Source organism: Eschrichtius robustus, chromosome 3, assembly GCF_028021215.1.
Source record: "Eschrichtius robustus isolate mEscRob2 chromosome 3, mEscRob2.pri, whole genome shotgun sequence".
In the NCBI taxonomy this organism is placed as follows: Eukaryota; Metazoa; Chordata; class Mammalia; order Artiodactyla; family Eschrichtiidae; genus Eschrichtius; species Eschrichtius robustus.
Window position 1 is genome coordinate 31832976 of NC_090826.1, and position 25455 is coordinate 31858430.

The following is a 25455-nucleotide window of genomic DNA, read 5'->3' on the forward strand; positions in this document are numbered from 1 at the left end:
CCCATTTCCATTTCTAGGTGTTTACTTTTTAAAAAATATTTACCTTGCATCCACCTGCCTTACCAAATTCTCTTACTAATTCTAGTAGCTTTTTTGTCATTGTTGATATCAGCAAAATTAGTATCTCTTCTTTCCCAATGCTTTTATCAATGTATTACCTTGTTCTAATCCATATGGTAGTAACTTCAAGGCAATATTTAATAACAGTGGTGATTGTGGTCATCCCTGTCATATTTTAACTGAAATAGTTCAGGACTTTGCCATTTGGAATGCTGCTCTTCATTGGTTAAAGATACTTTTTTTTTTTTCTTTTCGTGTTTAAGAAATTTCTCTCCACTTCTTAATGTTAATTTTTCCTTTTTATCATTTATTTATTCAGATGAATGTGGTTCTCATGTATATTAGAGGACTCGAATTTGCCTGTGCCTAACTGATAAGGTGAGCTTGCTTTTGGCATGTGATTAGAGCAAACTGCACATTCTTGTTAAGAATGACTATTGAGGGACTTCCCTGGTGGTCCAGTGGTTAAGAGTCCACACTCACAGTGCAGAGGGTCTGGGTTTGATTCCTGGTAAGGGAACTAGATCCCACATGCTGCAACTAAGAGCCTGCATGCCAGGACTTCCCTGGTGGCACAGTGGTTAAGAATCTGCCTGCCAATGCAGGGGACACGGGTTTGATCCCTGGTCTGGGAAGATCCCACATGCTGCAGAGCAACTAAGCCCATACACCACAACTACTGAGCCTGTGCTCTAGAGGCCATGAGCCACAACTACTGAGCCCGAGCACCACAAGTACTGAAGCCTGCGTGCCTAGAGCCCATGCTCTGCAACAAGAGAAGCCACCACAATGAGAAGCCCACACACCACAGTGAAGAGTAGCCCTTCCTCGGGCTTCCCTGGTGGTGCAGGGGTTAAGAACCCACCTGCCAATGCAGGGGACACAGGTTTGAGCCCTGGTCCGGGAAGATCCCACATGCTGTGGAGCAACTATGCCTGTGTGCCACAACTATTGAGCCTGCACTCTAGAACCCATGAGCCACAACTATGGAGCCCATGTGCCACAACTACTGAAGCCTGCGCACCTAGAGCCCGTGCTCTGCAACAGGAGAAGCCCCTGCTCGCTGCAACCAGAGAAAGCCCACGCACAGCAACGAAGAACCAACACAGCCAAAAATAAATAAATAAAATAAATAAATTTATTTTAAAAAAAAGAGTAGCCCCTGTTAGCTGCAACTAGAGAAAGCCCGCATGCAGCAACGAAGACCCAACTCAGCCAAAAAAAAAAAAAAAAAAAAGGGGGGCCTGCATGCCACAACTAAAAGATCCTGTATGCCTCAATGAAGATCCTGTGTGTTGCAACTAAGACCCAGAGCAGCCAAATAAATAAATAAATAAATAAATATTAAAAAAAAAAAAGAATGGCTATTGAATTTTATTAAAGCCTTTCAGCATCTACTGATATCATCTTAAGACTTTTCTTCTTTGATTCATGAAGTTTATGAACTACATTGATACATTTCCTGAAATTCTAACCACCTTCATATATTTGAAATTACCCAATTTGGTTGCAGTGTATTATTCTCGTGTGCTAAATTTCATTTGCTAATATTTTATTTGGAATTTTTGCCTCTATTCATTAGTAAAGGTGGGCCATAGTTTGTTTTTTGGAACTATCTTTATCAGAATTTGGTTTTTAAATTATGTCAGCTTTATAAAATGCATTGGGGAGCTTTCCAAATTTTGGCCGGACTAGTAGATCAAATTACAGTGGAATTGTGTATTCTTTAAAGGTTAGATGGAACTGAGTTGGAAAACTATCAGGTTCTGATTCTTTTATTACATGGTAGATGTCTAATCACCTTTAGTTTTCTTTTATGATGATTGTTATATTATAGCTTTCCTTCTCTTTTTGCATTTCTGTTTTTTTTTTTTTTTTTTTTGGCAGTGCTGCATGGCTTGTGGGATCTCAGTTCCCTGACCAGGGATTGAACCCAGGCCACGGCAGTGAAAGCCTGTAATCCTAACCACTAGGCCACCAGGGAATTCCATCTAATTTCTTAAGATGAGTTTTAAGTTCATGTATATTTTTAGTATTTCATTTTTAATAATAAAGATAGTAAGGTTATAAAATTTCCCCTGGCTACAAAAGGAAGAATTTGCTGTGTTCTATAATTATATGTGTTATTTGTGTTATATGTGTGTTATATGTGTTATAATCTGAAGTGTTCTCTTTTTCATTGCTTTCTAGATAGTTTATAATTTTAGTTTTTATGTCCTCTTTGACTTCACTGTTATCTAGAAGTCTGTTTAATTTCCAGGCATTCAAAGGTTTTCTTATCACCTTTTTATTATGCATTTGTAATTTTATTGGATTACGATTAGAGTATGCCCTATAAACTTTTATTAAAGATGTGTTAATGTTTTCTTTGTGAACCAAGCATATGGTCTAATTTTGTAAATCATTCACGCGCATATGAAAAAAAGGATATTCTATATGCAATGTATGTTAGGTTCCATAAATGACTACTAAATCAAATTCATTAATTCAATTATTCAGTTCCTCTAAATTTTGCCTATTCTGTACTAAGTCTGTTTAATCACAGTATGATTGTATTTCTATCAAGTTCTCCTTGACTTTTTAATAGTTTTTGCTTTATAAATGTAGTTGCCATGTTGTTTAATTTATGATTATTAAAACTTCTTAAATTATTCTTTTTATTAATACATTATATTACCCAATTTAATGCTTTTCTTTAGATTCCTCCTGATATTAACATTGCCTCTTCTACTTTACTTAACATCACCAGGGATGTCTTGCCCACTCCCTTATTTTCAACTTTTCTTTATCACTTTGTTTTAAATCTTTTTCTTATATGCAGTACACAGTTGGGTTTGTTTTTAAACTCAGTCTGACAGTCGGTTTTTCAATGGGATCATTCAGTTTATTTACACTTAATGGCAATTGATAACACTCACTTAACTGATACGATGTTTATTATTTATTTTATTTTGCTGATTCCTCTGGTTTTATCAAATTACCATTCATTCCCCCTTTTTCTTGTTATTTGTTGAGTTCTACTATATTTTTCCATTTTACTTATGATTTCTTTTCCTTTCCCTCTGCTTATCGATGCACACATATTTTTCTTCTGTCATGTAAAAAAATATCAACTATTTGCCATATAGAGATGCTTTCTTCCCCTACTTCTTTCCCTTCCCCTTAAACGATAAGATCTTTTTGAGTACTTTTATTTCCCCATTCTCCACCCTCATTAAACCTTTGGATGGGTTTTACCACTCCTCTCCTTACTCCCCCACCCTTGATCTTAGTTCCCCGACCAGGGATTGAACCTGGCCCTCTCGGCAGTGTAAGTGTGGAGTCCTAACCACTGGATCGCCAGGGAATTCCCTCTTCTATTTCATCTTAATAATTTTTTTAGCCTTAATGTTATACAGTTCCAGATAGTTTATTAATATCCAATGAATATATATTATATATTTAGGTAGTCTATCAGTATCCAACGGATATTCAGTGGATATTGATAGACTACCTGAAAATGAATCTAAAGAAATATATGAGATTTCCTTTGTAATCATATGTATTTTATTTTATACATTTTAAAACATTCAGAGAAGGATTTTATAGCACACACAAAAAAGGTAAGAATGCTTGCTCCAGACAATCCCAGCTGCCCCTACAACTTCAATGACCATTTCTACAGTAATGACTGTCATTTTTTTTCTCCAATCCATGCTTGTCCTGAATTCCAGACCCACAGATTTACACATACACACTTACACACTCCACACTTGAGAATCCCAAGTAGTGCTTTAAAGGAACCTCTAATTCAACATTTCCAAAACCACGCTCATAGCTTCTTCCTAGTCTGGTTCTTGTCCAATGAAATCTTTCTCAGAAAATGGTGCTGAGAAAGCCAGAAGCCTAGGAATCACACTTGAATCTTTCATCTCTCTTACCTTCATACCTAATCCTCACCAAGATCTGTTCATTTCATCTTCTAAACTTTCCTCATGTCTGTCCACTTCCCTCCATAGCTTGGAGATCATTGGTGCTTTAGTGGAATGGGAGGGGTGAAATCAGACTGGTGTGGGTTGATAGATGGTGGGTGGGAGATAGCCACTATAGATAACTCTTTTGGGAAATCTGGGCAAAGAATCCCGGAAGATTTTGGAAGATGATATCCTTCTCTCCTCGCATTCCCAGCCCCAACTTTAGCCCAGCCATGCTCCTGGGTCAGACAATTGCTGGCACCAGTAAACAGAGCCTCAGACCTATTGCTGAGCATCCACAGGGTGAATGAAATATCATAGAAACACCCCAGGTGGGGATATGAAAGAATTTGCGTGTGCGGGAAGGTAGGAGGTTCCTTGTAATATTATAAAACTAATGCTACAAGGCATGCATATCCTCCATCTACCCCTGCTCACCTCCAAACTTTTCCCCAAACAACAGGCAGGAATCTTTTCAAATGTAAATCATTTTTAAACTATTTTGTTCCCACCTTAACCCCTGAAGTGGCTTCCCACTGCTCTTAAGATAAAGGTAAAAAATCTTGAAGCCTACAGGCATTAAATGCTCAAGCTCCAGACTTCTGCATCAGTTTTTTCTCCCTTGACTCTCTGCATTTGCGCTCTGTACCACAGCCACTTGAGACTTCTTTTGATTCTTCCAACACATTATATCTCTTCTATCACTGGACTTTGGATATGCTGTCCCCTCCGCTTGGGGTGTTCCCATTCTCTTTTTGTTTAGTTAATTCCTAGCTCAAATGTCACTTCTCCAGAGAAGTCTTCATTGCTCTCCAAGACAGATTAAGACCTCCGCTGCACTCTCTCGTAATATCCTGTCCTTTTCCTTCATAGCATTTGTCACAGTTTGTGATTATGCAGTTGTTGTCATTATAATTTGATTAATGTCTGCCATCTCTAATAGACTGGAAGCCTTAGGAGGGCAGGAACCATATCTCTTTTTATAGTATCTTCAGCCATGATAGCATAGTGCCCAGCACCTGAAACGTAATTAGTAATGTGTGTGTATGTCTGTGACTGGTCAAGCGTCTGAATACGCAAAGCAAAGCAGACCCGGACTGTGGTGACCTCATAAGGAGAAATCACACTGAGAAGCTGTCAGAGCAGTCCATCTGCTTCCCTCAAGGACATCCCTCTGGTTGGGCCACTGTCAACTGCAGCTTATAACAGGATATACCACCTACTTGTTTGGTTTCTGAATCATCTGAACCCACCCTCATTCAGTAATGTGGACTATCAGCTTTCAGGGACAGAGAACAACCTTGAAATAATAACTATTTATTCATTCGAACAATATTTATTCTGTGTCTACCCCTCCTGTATTCAAACATTGTACTGGGCATGGGGAAACACAGATGAATAAGGCCTGGGTATTATTCTCAAGGAATTTATAGTTTTGAAGCACAGTCAGATGTGTAAACAAATTATAACTTCCTGTTTTAAAACACTAATATATATATTTTTTTCTTTTGCAGGTGGGTTATATTGTTGTTGTTTTTTTTCACACACACACACTGTATTTTATTTTTACAAGAGATAAACAGACTGACACCAATAAAACACTAATATTATAAGGCACTCTCAAAGTTTTAAAGGATCACAGAGTAGAGACTGTCAAAGCATTTAGCAAAACCCTAGCTAGAAGAGATGCTATTTAGAATGATGACCCAGGGGACACACTTTTCAAACCTTCTGAGCTCTAACTTTGGACCAGTTCAGACCACAAGAAAGCAATCTGCTTGGACCACATTAGACAAGCCCCTTAAAAAATAACCATCCTTAGGTTGCTTTTATGTCCTTGGCTTTTATTGGACATAACAAGAAATATTGATTTAATTTTTCCTTTGCATTTGTTGTTCAAACCTTAATTGCTTTATTACATCATTTATTGGTTCCTAATAAAGTCACATGAGAAACTACCTTTAGAATTTAGTGTTATGAAAAAAAATCTTCGGTCTGTCTCCTCTGATGAACTGATTTTTCAGATGACAAAATCTATTCAACATGTACTGTGTTTTCATTTTTGCTCTGGCAGCCAGAAAACTGAGAACTAAAATATCAAATTCAGTCACAGTCATGCTTAACCCCAGGATAATTGTGATCTCCTTTTTCTTTGGCCCTAATGTTCTTTTTCTAGCTGTTGTTTGTTTGTTTGTTTTTGCCTATTGTAAACCTTTATGTCCTTATGGAAAAGAAATGGGATAAAATAAATTTAACATTTGGTATGCTCAGTCATTTTAGAGTTATTTCTGCTATTTGTCAAAGATAAATGCAAGAAAACTTAACCTATGTTTGGATCTTAATAAAATTTGGAGAAATTGGGGAGGACAGAGAAGAGCAACAGAAAAGGGACAAAGAATGGGACTGAGGTAGTATCGCTCATATTCTCCAACTCAAATACTGGGGCACATTGATCTGGCATATGGTCTAGTAAAAGAGAGTATGTGAAATTTGGACTGTTTTGGAAAACCCCAGAGATGTGGTTAGACGGACAGATCCCAGGAGGCATGGCCATTATTTTATATATATATATATATATATATATGAATAGTTTAGAAAGGTTTTAGCCTTTTTGGATCACAGATCCCTTTGATGATCTCTTCAAAGTATTGAACCTACTTCCCAGTACTAGACATGCACATACGGTTCCCGAAAGCAGAACCCTCCTGTTAACTATTTATCTTTCCAGAATATCAAAAGCACTTTATAGCTGGCACTGCTTTGAAGAATTCGGATAGACCTGAGGAAGCATCTGGGCTGCCAGGTTAGACAGGGAGACTGGCAAATCAGTTATCAGCTGAAGTTCTTAACCCTCTGACACCATTCTTGGATGATTTAAGCCAGTGGGTTGTTTTCTGTTTGTTCTTTAACTGTTTGGACTAACAGACCCCTGTGATGAGTCGACGAAGATATGGGTCATCTATCCCAAAATACGTCCACACACACACGCTATTTTGCACACAATTTCATGGGGTTGGTGGACTTCCTGAAGTCCACCCTCAGACTTTGGGTTATGTTTAAGTGAAGACTTTCCTGGACTCGGGGGGATGCCCCTGCAGACCTTTTAGAATAACCCTCTCTCATCACAGGGACTAGAGCGTTCTGGATGGAACGAGGTTACCGTACCGGGAGACAACCGAACCCCGCGGCCTCTGGACAAGCCCCACCAACTCTCCCCTCCCCCATGCCCGTTCGCGCAGGTGCGAAAACCTAAGATGCCACCCCGGCGCGCCTGCTCAGGAAGATGGGGGGACGATGGGACCCTGGGAGCGGCAGTGGCGGGGGTGGGGGCCTTCCCGACCTTGCTTGGTGACCAAGCTCTCCGCCCAGGCCTTTCCATTTCCTCAGCAGGGGGCGCCGCGGGCCGGAACGTGCTGACGGACCTCCCAGAGCGGCCCTTCCGGCTTCCACCCCCTGTTCTGGGCGGTGGCGAGGGCCCGTGACGTCACAGGAGGCGGGGCCAGCGCCTTTGCCGGTGCTGGAGCCGCCATTGGAGCCGGCTTGGCTTGCGGGCTCCGCTGCGGAGCGGGAGGTTGGGCCGCAGTTAAAGTCGCGTCGGCTCCTGGTCCCTGGCCCTTCAGCGGCATGGCGTGCGGGGCGACGTTGAAGCGGCCCATGGAGTTCGAGGCGGCGCTGCTGAGCCCCGGCTCCCCGAAGCGGCGGCGCTGTGCCCCTCTGCCCGGCCCCACTCCGGGCCTCAGGCCCCCGGACGCCGAGCCGCCGCCGCTGCTTCAGACGCAGACCCCACCGCCGACTCTGCAGCAGCCCGCCCCGCCCGGCAGCGAGCGGCGCCTTCCAACCCCGGGTAACCTACGCTGCGGGCTTGGCAGGAAGCCAGGCCCAGGCATTTTTTTGAAGGGGGTGGGGGAGGGAAGGTCATGAACGCTAGGCTAATTCACTCGCGGACCCCTTCTTTGCTCTGAGAAAAGTGAACTGGGGTGTCGCTGGGCCTGGTCGCTTCCGGGGATGGGAGACATCCGGGAGGCGTCGGGGGGCCACAGTGTCGGTTTTCGGTTTTCTTGGAGCTGGAGAGCCTAGAGGGGTGGGCAGGAGGAAGATGGGAATATCCCCGGCCGCTCGGGGCTCTCGCAGCCCCCGTAGCCCTTCCTGCGTCCGCCACCCGCGCCTGCACTGAGCCACCCTGCAGATCCAGTGGGCCATGGAAAACTGGATTCCGCTCACGAACCCGGCCTTGAGGGTGTGGGGTTGGGGGCGGGTTGCTGGGAGGGGGCCTGAGTGCGTGCTGTGCAGCACTGTGTTGTGGCTTGTAGGGAGACCTGATTTCCAGAAGTCTTTAGGGACCTCAGGCCGCCGTCGAAGTCGTGGAATCCGATTTCAACCTGTTTCTAAGAGACTGGCCCTGTTCTTTTATTGTATGGCTGTGGTCCTGTACCATATATGGCTTGAAATCGGTAGGTCGTTAGCTAGAATTTGAGAATCCTTAAACATACAGAGGTTCTGGAAGCAGGAATTCAGCCATCCGTAACAGAGAGATTTTCCTTCAATAGGGATTCCGCATAGGCCAAGGAAAGAGAAGAACTGGTGTGACAATAAAGTTAAAAAAAAAAAAAAAACCCGAAACCCTAACCATTGCGCAGGAGTAGAGGGGAAAGTGCATCCGAATGAATAGTTAGCAGTTTTAAAGGGCTCCCGGAAATGCGGGGCGAGGGGGGGGGGTGGTGGTGCCTCAAAACTGGACTTCGGCAAGTCATTTCTTTGTGTGGGTTTTTCTATTCCTCAAGCGTTGTCAAAACCTTGAGGTGGCCTTAAAATCATTCTTTTCTTGCCCCTTTTCAGTTACCAGTGTCTTTAGCCATTATTTCCTCCTCCCTCTGCGTATCCACGATGCAGATTTGAGGCCCTCATCGTCTCACACCAAGATCCCAGCAGTTGCCAGCCAGGCTCTCCTAGGCACTGTATCCTTACTCGTGTTCACCTTATCTTTTCTTTATCCTGGCATTCAAAGGATTTATCAACTCTAACCATTTCTTACTTAGTCAGTCTTCTGTACGTTTTTTTCCCCAAACTACGCCTTTGCTCTTTTCCCCCAGACCCACTTGGCTGTGCCTGTATCCTGTCTTCCATCGTGATGTTTTCACCTTCCGTTTGCTAATCCAAATACAGTCATTTCTTCAAGTCTTCCATCATTACCTGACTAACCCTGCTCCATAAGGAGCTCTATTCTACTTTAAATTCCCTGATCACTTATTGTTTCAAAGCCTTATGTACTGAATGAAATGATGTTTGCAAAAGCAGGGTACATAGATGTCCTCTTGAAGTGGTATTTTTTTCTTCCACTGCTCCTACAGGTCCCCAAGGGTAGTCGCATAATCGTTCTGGCTCTCTCTTCTGCCAAGTAGAATGAATACTTGCCCTATGTGTCTCGATGGAATTTATGTAAATGTTTTATTTCTTCCAATACTACCCTCTAGATTAATTTTATGGTAGTTCACAACACGGCAAATGCTGACTAAGTGATTGTTCCATGTATTTGGAAGCCTAAATATGGCAGGGTGCTGTAATGGGGTCGCTGTTTTTTTAATCTTAAAATTTAATTTTTGCATAGATTTCTTGGTCATTTTGTGTTAAAATATTTTATTAAAAATACTCATTTGTAAAGGTTGATCAGTTATGGTTCTGTCATGAAAGAAACTGAATAATTTGATGCTTTGGCTGAAGTGAAAGATGCCTTCTGGATTAAAAAGGAAGAATGGGGAGGAAATATTAATTGCTATACAAAAAGAAAGAATAAAGCCAACTAATAGAAAAGTGAATTTAAAAATCAGTGGCTTCGCATCAAAATATCCTAGTTGTTAACTCAAAAGTTCTCTCAGAAATAGTCAAGACACTATGTTCTTACTAAACTTAAAAAAAAAAAAAAGATATGTATCATAGCATTTTTTTATGGAAGGAGCCTATAAAATTAAGCCTTTCATTGCTTAAAGGAGCTAGATGGATACCAGACATGGAAGGGGTTTGCTGACCTCCAGGAAATGTTTGTAAACATGGGGGGAGTCTAGATGCAAAGCAGTTAATTGATCATGACTTGAGGGTTGGAGAATAATTTCCAGAAAGAGGTAGCATTTTAGCTGGGTCTTGAATAATGTTGGGGGGAGAGACTGCCCCAGTTCAAGCAAAGGAAAACTGCTAGAGCAAAGGCTAGAAAACCCACAGGTTAAGGAAAGGATAGTTTAAGGCAACTCGGTTGTAGCAGAACTGGAAAAATAATTTGGGGCCAAGTCTTGGAGGAAGGCATGGAATGCCATGTTCAAGAGTTTGAATTTGGTCTGTAGCAACTAGCAGTCATTGTAAAATTTTGAAGATGGGCTTAGTCTGATATAAGCTGGAAGCACAACCTCAAATAATAACGGGAGGCAAGAATTTAAATTATTATCCACTGTTAAAAAGAAATTTGCATTTTTCTTTTTTTTAAAAAAATGCCTTGGCCTGCTTGGGAAGAAAGTCACAGCTACTTCTTTTTCTCCTGTGCATACCATGTTTAGATTCTTGGACTTCCCAGTCCTTCTACCAGCCTTAATGTTGTATCTTTCCATTTGTTCACTTTGCTGTACAGGAGGCAGTTAGAAGTTTATCAAAGACCTTCTGTTCTCGTGAGCATTGTCCTCATACTTGTCCTTTCTTGTTTCAAGTCTTTGCAGTTCCTTACATCCTTGTATTGATTCTGGCAAGTATGTGCTTGGAGACTAACGCATTTTAAAGATGAAGCAAGGACTTCATAAATTCAGGGATCTAAAATATGATCTTCATAGCATTCTGAAAGGAAAGCTTTGCTAATCCTGCATTGTTCCAGTGTTCAGGCTTGAGAGTTCTGGAGTTTAGCTACGTGTGGGGCTACTTTGAGTTCATGTCAGTCCCTGGACTGTACCATCACTTGTTATGACATTGTTAATGTCTTTGGTGTTGATTCTCACAACTTTATTGGGTAGGCATTTAACATTTGTTTTGAAGTACTAGGCTAAAGATCCTGAATGATTTCCCAAGGTCATAGTCACATAGGTAGGAAGAAGCAAAATGGCATTATTAACACTTACCCCCCATTAAAAAAAAATTGTTATGACAAAGTAAATATTAGAATAATGTGAGTGGGGGGGGGTGATATAATATCCTGGTTTTTGTTTTTTATAAGGAGGCTTTATGATCTGGAAAGTGAATACATACTCTATCAAAAAACCCCAAAAAACTTGTTGAAAACCACATCTTTCCAGATTCTGTGTTGTCTCTGGGAGTGGCCTTCAAGGTGGTTAGTGATTTGTGGTCCCTGGACTCCGTTTAATAGCGTTAACAAATTAGTTTATGATTACCTTGACACAGAATAGTAATCTGAATCCTACCAAATATTGCCTCTTACAGGATCAGAAAATTCTTTTCTAAGCTCTGACCATCAGTTCCAAGCAGTAACCTCAGGTCTTCTCTTGGTCAGTGTCCAGGCTGTGAACATAATGCTTTCTGCTCTCCTCTTCCCCAAAGATCTTGAATCCCAAACAGGACAAGAGTTTCATTGTTAGAAGGCCTTGGTATAAGAGACTCGTTCCTAATACCCTTGTTTGTGAAGTTGTGCAACTCAGAGGAGATCAAAAATAGCTTCTTATTAGGTGAAGGAGCTAAGGATGGTTTTGTTTGTTTGTTGCTGTAAGTTGTCCTACTTAATCCTACAGCAAACAGCAGATCTGGTCTTCATTGTCACAAGAAAAGAAGCAAAGGGAACTACCTGGGTGGTTTATGCCAAAATAGCTGCTATCCTATGTATTACTGAAATAGTGGCAACAAGAGGAAACACTTTGGGGATTATAGGAGGAGTGCTTTATCTGGTATAAACACTTTTGTTAATATAACATGGGAGGAGGGACAAGAAGCTTGAAGAAGTAACACAGTAAAGTGAATGCTCAAGTGTGTTTCTTTTTTATTAGAGCAAATTTTTCAGAACATAAAACAAGAATATAGTCGTTATCAGAGGTGGAGACATTTAGAAGTTGTTCTTAATCAGAGTGAAGCTTGTACTTCGGAAAGTCAGCCTCACTCCTCAGCACTCACAGCACCTAGTTCGCCAGGTAAGCATGTTTTAGTGTGCACCATCCATTTAAGAGTTTGTAAGTGGTAATTAAAATGATGGTTTCCTAAACCAGAATTGACTTTATCTAAACTAATAAAATTGGTAAAGTGTATTCATTGTATTACTACTTATAAATACTTTTAAAACCACGGAGTCATGAAATTGCAAAAGACCTTAGATTGATTTGATTGGACTTCCTTCCACCCAATTCAAGAGTACCCTCTATAACTGCAGTATATAATACCGTAGCCAGTAGCCACGTGTAGCTGTTTAATTTTCAATTACTGAACATTTAATAAAATTTTAATTCAGTTTCTCGCTGTGGTAGCCATATTTCAAGTACTTAGTAGTCACGTGTAGCTGTTGTATTAGACAGCACTATAGAACATTTCTGTTATTGCAGAAAGTTGTGTGACAGCACTGCTCTGTAACATTGACAGGTGGTCAGAGAGGATGGCTCAAAAATAGAATCTCAGGGTTGGAGGGAACTTTCATGGTCACATAGTTCAGCCATGAGTCTTGCCTGCCATATCCCTGTAAATAGTCAACAGGCCAGGGCCCAAACATCACCACTGGTGGTGGACTCTGCCTACTTTAACGGTAGAGGAGCTTGTTTCCTCACAGAATATTCTACTTTATAACAGTTCTAAGAGTTATTAAAAATTACCTTGATTAAAACTTGTCTCCTGGGCTTCCCTGGTGGCGCAGTGGTTTAGAATCTGCCTGCCAATGCAGGGGACACGGGTTCGAGCCGTGGTCTGGGAAGATCCCACATGCCGCGGAGCAGCTAGGCCCGTGAGCCACAACTACTGAGCCTGCGCGTCTGGAGCCTGTGCTCCGCAACGAGAGGCCACGATAGTGAGAGGCCCGCGCACCGCGATGAAGAGTGGCCCCCGCTTGCCGCAACTAGAGAAAGCCCTCGCACAGAAACGAAGACCCAACACAGCCATCCATCCATAACTAACAAACTAACTAGCTAACTAACTAGCTAACAAAACTTGTCTCCTTACAGAACACAGATTGATGTTGGCCAGGAGATAGGGGGAGGAGCGGGGAATGGGGACAAACTGCTTAATGGGTAAGGGGTGTTATTTGGAGTGGTGGAAATATTTTGAAACTAGGTGGGGGTGGTGGTTGTACAACATTATGACTATACTAAATGCCACTGAATTGTTCAGTTTTACAATGGTTCGTTTTCTGTGAATTTCACCTCAAATAATTTTTTTAAAAATTGTCCTCTTGGGGACTTCCCTGGTAGTCCAGTGGATAAGACTCCGTGCTCCCAATGTAGGGGACACGGGTTTGATCCCTGGTCCGGGAAGATCCCACATGCCATGGAGCAACTAAGCCTCTGCGCCACAGCTACTGAGCCTGCGCTCTAGAGCCCGTGAGCCACAACTACTGAGCCTGCATGCCACAACTACTGAAGCCTGTGCGCCTAGAGCCCGTGCTCCACAACCCGAGAAGCCACCACAGTGGGAAGCCCACGCACCGCAACAAAGAGTAGCCCCCGCTCGCCGCAACTAGAGAAAGCCCACGCACAGCAACAAAGACCCAGTGCAGCCAAAAATAAATACATTAAAAAAAAAAAAATTGTCCTCTTAAAACCCAAAGGTCTTGACCCTCAAACAACACCCTTTCCAATTAATTGCTCTTGCCCATACATGACTGATAGATCTTTCAGTGGTTGTAGCTAGCAAGTCTCTCCTTAATATTCTCTTTGGATTTTAGTAATATCATTTTGAAGTAATAAAATGTTACAGGTAGAGAAACAATTATAAATAATTACTGACTAGATGTTTTGCAGGTTTTATTTGTAGAGAAAAAATTTTGGTTTAAGCAAAAAATGATTTGTTTCAAGACGTTAACTGGTTTATAGACTAAGAGGGCTGAAGAAACAGATTCCAGGCTGAGCTTTGAGGAAAACTCAGAACTGGGCCGCCAACAGAGCTGCTGCTTTTATCATGATCAGGAAGCCAATTTCCATCTGGCATCCCAGGGGAAATTTTGGTTTCCAGCTGCAATCTCATGAACATTTCATTTTTCTCAACCTAGTTTCAAAAGGGATCAAGGATGAGATGTGTAGTGCCTAATCATCTCCTTCCGTCATTCATCAGTGACTTAGCTAACAGTTTTTTATATTGGGCAAGTCAGCCATTTCTTATCAGAATCACCTGTGGAACTTAAAAGATGCCTAAGCCCTACCCCAGAATTAAATCAGCATACGTATCTTTTTTGTTGTTGTTAATTCTACAGATAATTATAATGCACCACCATGATTAAACGTAGGTGTAGATGATCTCCAAGGATCTGGGTAGCTCTTATATTGTGAATCTACTTTCTCTAATTCAGACTAGAGGCTTTATATCAGCTTTAACCTTTTTGTTCTTGTCCTTTACCAAGTGAGCATTCTGTATGGGCTCGGATCGTTATGGCATCAGAACTGTTTTTCTGTGTGCAGATCATTTAGCACACCTGAATATGCTTTCCTCCTACTTCTTAATTTACCTTCAGCCTTGCCTTGTAGAATGAATGTCAGAATTTTGTGAAACTATTCCATGTAAAGTAGTGGAAAATATCATTTTTCTAAACAATTTTTATATCCTAGAACTCTTTGCATAGTTACTAATTCAGAACCCTAGAGCTAGAATGTATTATGTAAACTAGATATGTCTTTTGGCCAGGTTCCTCCTGGATGAAGAAGGACCAGCCCACCTTTACCCTCCGACAAGTTGGAATAATATGTGAGCGTCTCTTAAAAGACTATGAAGATAAAATTCGGGAGGAATATGAGCAAATCCTCAATACCAAACTAGCAGGTAGGCTGAGGCAGTGGCTATGCCATTGTTAATAGGGTTCTGTAAGGATTAATCCCAGTTAAGTAAATGGTAACTTAGAAAAAGCGTTAAGACTGAATACCAGAAGGTTTAATGAATTGTGAGTATTAAGTTTCTCTCTTTGGTTACTCTCTTTTGGATTCTAAACATTTTATTTATACATTATATGGAAGGACTTTTCATTTACATTTCTGAAACAAGATAAGCCAAGCTTTTCTTTCAAGAATTTTCCATATGAATAAAGGCATCGAGTAGGTTATTCGGGCAAGCTGGTGGGTAAACAGGTGGTAGGAATCATGCTGACCTCCCAACAGGTGGTTGGGAAGAGTATAGTCAACACATTCAGACTTCCTGGTGGGAGTCACTTTGTGGATGTGGGAAGTCAGGCATCCTGTGATTTAGAGGTACTTTAAAGTCTGGAAAGCACTGCTCAGGCTAGAACAAAGAGTGATTAGTGATGGCAACCAGTAGACCCTTTTGTGAAAGGAAGGGATCTAAATCAGGAATAGGAAGTAGTACCTGTTTAGTGAAAGAGGGTGATGTTGTGATCAGAGAGGTTTTAGGCAACAGCTTCTTCCTGTAACAGTATTGTTTCCTCATGTGGTGGCCCACACCACAGAATGTTAATTGGTCGGCTTTAAATTGAGAACTGTTGATTTAACAACAGAGTTAAATGAATTTCTTTATAGTAACATTTTTTTGGTCCTTTAATATACTAACAATGTGTATTATAAGAAGTAGCTGTAGTATGTCATTCCCCTATTCTACCCCCACTCCAAAATTGTTTAGACCAGCTGGCTGTAAGTCACTTCTGTGTTCATGGATGTCAGACTACCTTCTGTATTTCTACTGAGTTTCCCTTCAGAAGGTACTTCTGTGGAACTGTCTGCAATTAGGTAATGTGGAATTTTCTCTTAGCTTTCTAGCCATTCCACCTCTATCACTCAGTGTGTATGTTGAAATTTATAGAAAAGATAGAGTGCAGAAAAGAGCTTCAAGCTTCACGTCCTATAGGAGATATACTAAAATTTGCTGGCTTGTGGTAGTGAGCACAGCTGTCTATCTTGGGAAGCCATTAGCAGGAGATGGAATTACAGCAGGGGTGAGATTATTAGGAAAATGTTAGCAATGATCGGTGACCAAACCTAGGAGCCAGGGATTTGGCTCTGGGACCTAAGAGAAAGGAACAGATCTCAGAGTGACCATTATAAGCAGGGCCTGAGAGTGGATAATATAAACTGGGAAGCTAGATGTGATTCTGACACTTGATTCTTGAAAAACTGTGGGAGAGTTTCTGGGGATAGTATACACTGTCTTTCCCCTCACAGAACAATATGAATCTTTTGTGAAATTCACACATGATCAGATTATGCGACGATATGGGACAAGGCCAACAAGCTGTAAGTATTGCTAAGTTTTTCATTGAATTTTTCAACTTCCAAGAGCAAGATTTTGACACTGAGTACCTTGTCTCCTGAGAGCAGAAAGCCCCTGTGAAGTAAAATAATAGATAGCATTTAAAGAATACTTATATGTCCAGCACTGTGCTAAACCCTTTAAATCCTCACAAAGTTTATTTAATCCACAATTACCTGTTGGGGAGGAACTATTCCTAGTCCCATTTTACAGGTAAGGATAGCATTTAAAGAATTTAAATAATTTGTCCAGGCTCATACAGCTAGTGTTTCAGCCAGGATTAAAACCCCAGGTGGTCTGACTTCAGTGCCAATTTGTTTAATACCTGGCTTTTCCCTCAGAAAGGTAGTTTCAATTGTTTATTTATGAAAGTTGAGTCCTTAAGCTAGTTTATCAAGTGTGTGGTCAGAATTTCTTAATTCTAAACATCTTGCAACTACCCGTTACTCAAAACATAAATTAGAAATAGCTATATATGTAAACTGAATCTGAGTCAGGTTTCTTAAATTCTTGCGAATTTAGGCCCTCTTTAGTGGTGATTGATATCCTCTACTGTTTATCACATTTACCGTTAGTTAATATTAAAAAAGCATGACACTATATTTTTAGTATTCTTACACTCATTTGTTTTTTATTCCTAATTTATAGACGTGTCCTGAAGCTTTCTTGCATATCTGGGTACCAGGTTTGACCTCAAGAGATGGCTGCTGTACACTTTTTGCAACTGGTTTGATATCACATTTCAGCTCCAACTTTGCATCCTGAGAACACTTAAATGTTTCTGCAGGTCCATTTTATACAACTTGAAAGACCTTAAAACTTTCCGGTTGCCACAAGCATATCTTTCTTTTCTGCTCATCCAATAAACAGCTGTGCCCTACTGTGATAGATTTTCCAAACAAAAATACCTGGAGCAGCAGTTTAGCAAAATATGCCCTCAGTGGCACTCAACAAATGGAGTTTCCCCAAGCACAGTTCTGTAAGAAGTGTGTGTGAGAGTGTCTGTATGTGTGTGTATGTATTTTAAGTTATTATTTGTATTGTGCAAATTTTTTTGATCTTGGGGATTCTGGCTGTGAATTTGATGCACGACAATTATGGTTAAAAACATTTCCTTGGTCTACAGAAGATCATTAATGTTTTGTGACCATATAAGTTGTAACAGTGGATTGTTTTCTGTGTAGGTGTTATTGTTAAATACAGGGACTGTTTCCAGGCACAGAATATGAATCATAAGTTAGGATGGACATTAGATGTGATTATGACGACATAGCAAAGGTCTGTGGTCCTAGGTCTACAAATGCGTGGTGAGGAATTAGAACAAACCCAAGACAGGCCATTTGACACATGACTCTGCCTAGCTGTGTTAGAACATTACTTTGACTCCAAGCCTTAAAATACCCACGTGGAGTCTGTGCTCACCTCATTCACACAAGGAGCTCCCTGGACACTGAACCTCTAAGAAGGAAAGGAGTCTCCTCTGGAGCAGGAGGAGCAGGGTTTGCTTGGGAGCTTGACAAAGGTGAGCATGGGGCTGGGCCATGCCCCGGAGGCACTGCTACTTGGGAGGCGCCACTTCACCTTTGTGTCAGTTATTAAAAATAGAATTTGGATCCTTTGGTCAGGTTCCCCCAAATTCTTTTAAGAGATGTCCATGTTCAATTGCTTGAGCTTTGTTTTGGCAACCCCCTGCCTGAAGTTGCTTACAGACTGTTCTTCACCTTATTTCCAAGGCTGAGGAACAGAAAGTAGCCTCTGTTTTGAGGAGGTGGAAGTTAAGTATACATTTATTTTTTACTGTGACTTGTTCAGGACCACGTTTTACAAAATGCCTTGTTTCCTTTATTATTGTCTCTGGAAAGGAAAGTTCTATTAAAATTGTTTTAGTTTGAATATAGAATAGTTTCTTTAATTAAGGCTTATTTTGAAAAAAAACAGTTTAATTCAAATGTATGCCAGTACCTTCCAAAGTAAGGTAATATTCAGAGACAGTTGTCCTTATCAGATGGCTTAGAGAAGTTTCTGGAATATTCACATTCGAAGATTCCTTATTAATGAATGTCTTTGACTTAAATCTAACCAAAAACTGCAACATTATTCTTTGTACATTTTCATTATATAGTGTTAACAAGCTTAGTTGCAAACAAATAAAATACTTAAGCTATTTGTTTACCTTGCCTTCTTAATACTGTGATAATGTTTATTAATTCAAATAATTTATGTGAGGCTGCTATAACCATTTCCCTATTTCAGCATTACATTTAAGATTTAAAGACTTTTTAAAGCCCAGAAGTGATCTTTTAATAATTAAAGAGTTATTTTTACTTCATATTTGAAGGGCAGTGTGTTTCATCTCTTCTTTTTCCAGGGTAGTCACTTGTTCCTGGAAGAGGAGAATAGCAGTGGCTGTAATGCGAGTGGCCTTACAGTGGGATAGTCACCCCAAAACAAGGGCAGGGCATCTGTGGGGGCCATCCGAAGTCCTGAAGGATGGGCCAGGAATGGGCAACGCTGCCTCACTGAAGTCTTCTTGTTACAGAATCAGTGTGATATGTTCACTCACTCTTGCAGGTGTCAGCCCCGTTCCTACTAAATGGCTGCTGGGTGGGAAATAGAGTAGGTTTCTATAAGGAAAATGACAGACACTCTCTCACTGCACCTAGTGTTGTTAGGCTGTTTTATTATCATATGGTTGCCCTTTGGGGCCACAGAGTAAGACCACACCACCATGGCTGGGTTTTGGGATCTCTTCAAAAGGGACTGGACATGTTTGTTTAATGTTTTATGCAGAGAAAAGATGACTCCTAGGTCAGAAAATGGGGACCTGTAAGGTAAGCCTTAGACTAGTGAAAGGTGTTTTTTCCTAGACCTTGATTTCTAGGGCTTGAACGTAGGGGCATTCCCAGGTAGGGAAGTGTCTTTGTCTCATGGAAATAGGTCAAGGCCCAGGGAAGAAGTCAACCTACAGAGACTGTAAGGATGGGCCAGGACCTGTGGTCTCAGAAGATTTGTATCTAGTGAGCTAGTTAAAATTTTTTTCTGTTTGAATTCCATTCATTATCTTTTAGTAAAGTCTTCACCTTAAGGGGAATGAAAGGAGTAGGTGTCCCTGCATACCTAGGTCAGAGGAGTACAGGGGAGATTAAAGTTTGTGAGGCACTCATAACTGCCAAGAGCTCCCAGGAAAAGAAGAACATCAGAAGACACATGAACTTGGGCCAACCTTCCACACACGGTGAATCTTCTCTGCCCAACAGGGAGGATTGGTTGTTTAGAATAGTAGCTAAAGGAATGGCCTTTGGATGTTTGTAGCCCTAGAGTTTAGTCTGCTCTGCCACTAATTTGCTATGTGAGCCTTGCCAAGCTACTGAACTTTCTGAGCCACGGTTTCCTTATCTGTAAAATGAGGGTTAATTGTATGTACATCATTGGGGTTTGTTTTCAAATAGATTAAACTAAATAGTCCATGTAAAGAAAGTATTTATATTTAGCACAGGTTGGGGCATATAATATGCATTTGAAAATGTTACAGCAGGTTTCTTTACAGTGGTCTTCATCAGATCTGAAGACCAAAACCTTTCTTTCTGCAGTGGTGATTCTCAACTTTCCAGAACGAATAGCCCCTTGTTAACATGAAATCTCACATTCTTTTATTAGAATTTGTACATTTTAAGTGTTTGACTAAAAAATAAAAGATGAATGACAAGTGAATTCAGTAATGCCTTTCAGTGAATCTGTATTTTGTTACTCAGCAGGGATCAGCAAACTATGGCCTATTTTTTGTAAATAAAGTTATATTGGAACACTGCCACGCCTATTTGTTTGCATCTGTGGCTGCTTTCATACTGCAACTCCAGAGCAAGAGACAGTATGGACCACAGAGTTGAAAATACTCTCTGGCCCTTTATAGAAAAGTGTGTGGGCCCCTGCACTGTAGCATTGATAGACACTTGAGAAAGCTCACAAACAAGGCAAATTTGGTGCATCATGGATGGGGGAGTCACACCTCAGGTTGAGGTATGATGAAAAATTCTGCTTACAAATGTAAACTGGTTGCCAAAGTGAACATCTTCCAGAAAGAGCTAATGAACTTTTTAGAGTAATGGTTCTCTAGGATGAGGACAGGGAGCATACTCTTCAGAATGACCAGTTTTATCTTCAGCATACTTAATTTTGAAATTTTAGTTACAAAGGTGGGTGTGAGAATTTTATGTTTATCAGAAGATAGCATGGGTTTAAAGATAGTTTGTTAAATACTGTTAAGGAACAGTGACTTCTGTGCTGCCCTGGTGGTTCTTCCCTTGAAAAGGCCTTCAAAGTATGTGTAGTCTCCTATAGCTGCAGTTGTCCCCATCAGTCCATGAGGCTCCTAAAAGTGTAGTTCAGGCACCCAGGGGCTTTTTCCAGATTGGCAAGTGCCTTAAGAGGAAGAGATGCTTTGAGTTCTAGGCTCTCTGGGTTCTTATCTAGATTTTGGCTCAGTAATTCCTCATTACCTAGTTAGCCTTTTTATGCTTTTAAGAAAATGATTTTTATATTTCACTTGTCTAGTTGGTCTTAGCAGTAGGTGGATCCACATTTCCTGAGGCATGGTACCCAGTGTGCCTTCATGTTAATGGGAGAAAAGTAGGGAAAGACATGTTTATATTGACTTTTGAATGTTTTCCAGTCATTCAGCAAGCATTACTGGTGTCTTCTGAGTTATGTATTTATGGAGGACAGATATATGTACTTTTAAATTTATTTATTGTTTATTTTTCTGCCACACCGAGCAGCTTATGGGATGTTAGTTCCCTGACCAGGGATCAAACCCGGGCCCATGGCAGTGAGAGCACCGAGTCTTAACCACTGGACCGCCAGGGAATACCCTATGAGTTTTAAAAGCCTGACAAGTTCTGTTAAGTAGCCCTAGTCTGTCTTATATCCCCAGTATCTTTTTTTTTTTTAATTTTTATTTGTTTTTTTTTTTTTGGCTGCGTTGGGTCTTCGTTGCTGCACGCGGGCTTTCTCTAGTTGCGTCGAGCAGGGGCTACTCTTCATTGCAGTGGGTGGGCTTCTCATTGCAGTGGCTTTTCTTGTTGTGGAGCATGGGTTCTAGGCGTGTGGGCTTCAGTAGTTGTGGCACGCAGGCTCAGTAGTTGTGGCTCTAGAGCGTCAGGCTCAGTAGTTGTGGCACACGGGCTTAGTTGCTCTACAGCATGTGGGATCTTCCTGGACCAGGGCTCGAACCCACGTCCCCTGCATTGGCAGGCGGATTCTTAACCACTGCGCCACCAGGGAAGCCCAATCCACCTATTAAAGGTTCTGGTTAGCTCTTGCATGGATTATTAAATTTTCCTCTCAAACTGTCATTTTTCATGGTGCTCCTGTTCTTCTGCCTGGAATTAACACCTTCTCGCTTGACAAATGGCCTACTCAAGTGGCAGTTGTCTTTCTGCTCCCTTCTTGAAGGCAGTGTTACTTAGTCATTTGATGAATGTTTATTGAGCATCTACTATTTGCCAAGTACTGTTCTGGGCACTAGGAATATATCACTGAGCTGGACAGACAAGGTCCCTTCTCTCATGGTGCTTAACACTGTTGTGAGGCAAGAAAGGCAAACTAGTACACTGTTTTCATCCAAGATTTAAAAGTGTTTGAAGAAAATAAAATGGGAATGATAGTGAGTAACTGGATGCCTAAATTGGGTGGTAAGAGAGACCTTTCTGAGGAAGGTAATCGTGTAATGCATTTATGGGTCTACATGACTCTTCCACTATACTGAGCCCTTAGTAGCACCTTGAGCTATTATCTATTCTTGGCTCTTAAATGATGAATGACTAAATGAATTATGTGGCTACTCCTCCCCTTTTCCAGTAGTCAGTGCACTACCTGAAACTCTTCCTTAACTCTCAGATCAAATTACTTTAAGCCTTCTGCAGGTTGTCTCTGCAGGCAAGGTAAGAGAGATGCCGTCCTTACCCTAGAGAGGCTCACAGTCTCTGGGCAGGAATGTGATAAAACTTCCTTTGGTAAGTATTCTGTGCACCTGGACAGAGAAATCAGGGTGTTTCCAGGGCAAGGCCACTCTCGGCAGCTTCCCTCCAGGTAGTTTAATTACCTTGATCTGTACTCAGGAAAGCTGACTAGTAAAGCTATATTGGTCTATATAGAACCAGACTCCAGTGTGTTAATTTATGATGAGAAATATGTCAGGTGCAGTAGACTGCCCCATTGGCCTTAGTGTGTTTTCTTCATGTAATCATATCACTTGGGAAGCCTAATTAAAGTCAAGAGATAGCTCCACATATCAGAATGAGGGGAGTTTAATTCTAGGGATGGAATGTTTACCAACATCAGATTACCCCTACCACAAGCCTGGCACAGCTTTCCTCCCCACTTCAGTTTGCTTCAGTGATTCCTGGTTCTGTTGCATCTTCGACTTGATATTTTATCTACCCCCAAATGGCATGATTTTACTTTTATTTTTTTGGCCACACCACGCTGCATGTGGGATCTTAGTTCCCCAACCAGGGATGGAACCCACGCCCCCTGCATTGGAAGCGCAGAGTCTTAACCACTGGACTGCCAGGGAAGTCCCTTTTTTACTTTTTTAAACAGTCACTCTGATTTCCATTATATTCCAGGCCTTGGGACCCATTACTTTCTCTTTCAGATTACTTTGCTTTTTGCTTTTGTTGAATCTATCCTATAGCTCTGGCTTGGGGGTGAGGGTGGGGGGTAAGTTTCCAAACTCACTGACTTCCCGAAATGTGCTAGGATCCTCAGGCTACCCAGTTTATTCAAATCTGTGTAACAGTGGTATCAGATACAGACCTAAAGTTCCCAATGTGCTAAATTATAGGTGGCCTACCTGTAGAAAGGTAGCGTTAAAAGCTTTTCTCGGGTTATGACTGAGGTGTGTAAACATGAGGAAATTCTATAGGTCAAGGACAGAAGTCCAGTGAATGGAGACCCAGGGGGACGTTAAATGGCCTGTGACCGTCCACGCAGCAGCTGAGGCTAGTTTTCAGAGGAGTGGGCATAGGGGCCTTCAATTAACATTGAGCCATCCTCTTATGCTTTGAAGATGGGAGCAAGGCTCTATCGCGGAAGAACAGGTCGCTGGAGCCCGCGGCGAACGCCTAGTCCTGTTTCACCGGTTCTCTGAGCCTCGGGTTCCCGAATACAGAATGAAGAAGGCGACAGCTCAGGCTTGCCTCTCTGCGCATAAAACCCTTTGATTTCGTTGTAAAACTACACTTCCACGTGAGGATCTTAGAACAAGGAAAATAAAAGATAAATGACGGGCGTTACAAGAACCGGCAACCCGCCCCTAACGGCCCAGTTACAACACTCGTAACGCAAAGCGTAGGAATCCAAGCGGGCGCCCGTGGTGAGAATAGCAACGGCGCAGGCTCCGTTCTGACGTAGGGTTTTCTGGGAATTGTAGTTTTCCCGTCTTCGCGGGCGAGGAGACGACCTGTCACCGACATCTTTGCACAGCCGCGCCGACACCGGGGCTGAATGCACGGTCCATTGGAGGGGGTCGGCGTATCAACAGTTAACAACATCTATAATAGGCAACAATATATAACAGGGCTGGTGGGACCTCAACAAAGGCCTAGTAAATGCTCAGGAATTCGGGAAGCTTTCACAGAAAACCGTGCGATAACCGATGCGGACGGATTAATGCATTCGTCTGGGAGACAGTGGGAAGGTAGCAAGTGGGATCACTATAGGCAGAAGAAACTGCTCCTACAAAGTTTGTAAGCATGAGAGCAATTCTGGGTGGCTGAGATCACCAGGGTATTGAGTAGGGGTTGGTGAACAATGGGATCTGACGATTTAGAAATGGGAAGAAATCAGATCATGGTCTTGAATACCAAACCCAAGAATTTGGACCTTTTCTTGAATACACCTCACACGCAGCCCAAGCAATATGAATGACCCCCTCCTTTGCGTTCTCCCTTATTTTGTTCATCTTTGTTTCGTCACTTACCACAGCCTTCTGGCTGTGTCTTAGTCCCAAGAGCTCAACAAGGATCATGGCCGTGTGATAAGAGCTCAGGAAGTGTTTTTTGAATGATCAGATTTCAGTTTTTAGAAAAGCAATTAGCAACATTAAGAAGAGAGGGTAAGAAGAGAGCAAGGCTGGATGTAAAAAATCATCAGAGTTCAAAGTAAATTGCTTTTCCAGCCTGCAATTTTCCCTCCAACCAAGGGTTGAAATCTGGCAGCTCCAGGCCATTTCCATCCTGGGTTTTTTTTGTCAGTGCTTTAAAAAAAAAAAAAGATTAATTGCCCCACATTTTTAAAGTGGAATGTTTCACACTTAAACAATAACAAAAGATTTCTGGCTTCTCTTGAAAAATTTGAAGACTTGACAATTTGGGGCCCTGATTCTTGACAGCAACAGAATGGAGCTGAGTAGCTGCTGCCCCCTTTAGACAGGACATATGCTCTTCAGTTTGTCACGTTCCCCAACACTCCTTCCATCCCTTAAACTGAGGCCAAGTACCAGTTACCATTTATCATGATGCTTTTGTTTTCATTTCTTTACAGTGAGCTAGCTCTGTTTGGCCTTGGAGGTGTTTAAGTTGCCCATCTTTGTACTAATCTATCCTGCCTGGTATCCGAGGAGTGATACAATGAAATTAGTATTTTAAAAAGATTAGTCAGTGCAAAACAGACTGAAGTGAGGAGCCGGGAGGCAGAAAGGAAGAAAGAAATTGGAAACCTATTGAAGGAATATTTGAAAGAATTTGGCCAGTAATTAAATATTGGATGAAAGATGAGGAAAAGGCAAAATACAACTTCAGAGTTTCCTACCTGAATGGCTGGGAAGATGATATCACCAACATAAGAAAGTGGGAGAAGTGGAAGGGGTGGTGGTGATCACTACCTTGCTACCTCTAGTATTTTGTGGGCAAGGGCCATGAGTTACCAATTCCATAATCCTCCAGTATTGTGCCGGGCATGCATTAGGTGCCCAGGAAATTCTAGCTGAACTGAAACTGATCTCAGGTGCGGTATACCTGATGAGGGGGGAAGGAAGGGAGAATTGGAATGCTGGAACAAAACCAGAACGTTGTGGGAC

At 41.6% G+C, this 25455-nt stretch overlaps 1 protein-coding gene across 2 annotated transcripts; it reads left to right on the forward strand.

The window, feature by feature from the left end:
* The first annotated feature begins 7526 nt into the window (after window positions 1-7526).
* On the forward strand, window positions 7527-18548 carry AKIRIN1 (akirin 1). 2 transcript variants are annotated; one of them, XM_068539568.1, is made up of 5 exons: window positions 7527-7857; window positions 11981-12121; window positions 14808-14942; window positions 16289-16360; window positions 17025-18548. In XM_068539568.1, the coding sequence occupies exons 1-5, from the start codon at window positions 7638-7640 to the stop codon at window positions 17033-17035; spliced, it is 579 nt and encodes a 192-aa protein (XP_068395669.1). In that variant the 5' UTR covers window positions 7527-7637; the 3' UTR covers window positions 17036-18548. The 2 variants fall into 2 exon arrangements, with proteins under 2 accessions (XP_068395669.1, XP_068395668.1); XM_068539567.1 differs by lacking the exon at window positions 17025-18548 and having other exon boundaries at window positions 16289-16374.
* The last annotated feature ends 6907 nt before the right edge of the window (window positions 18549-25455 follow it).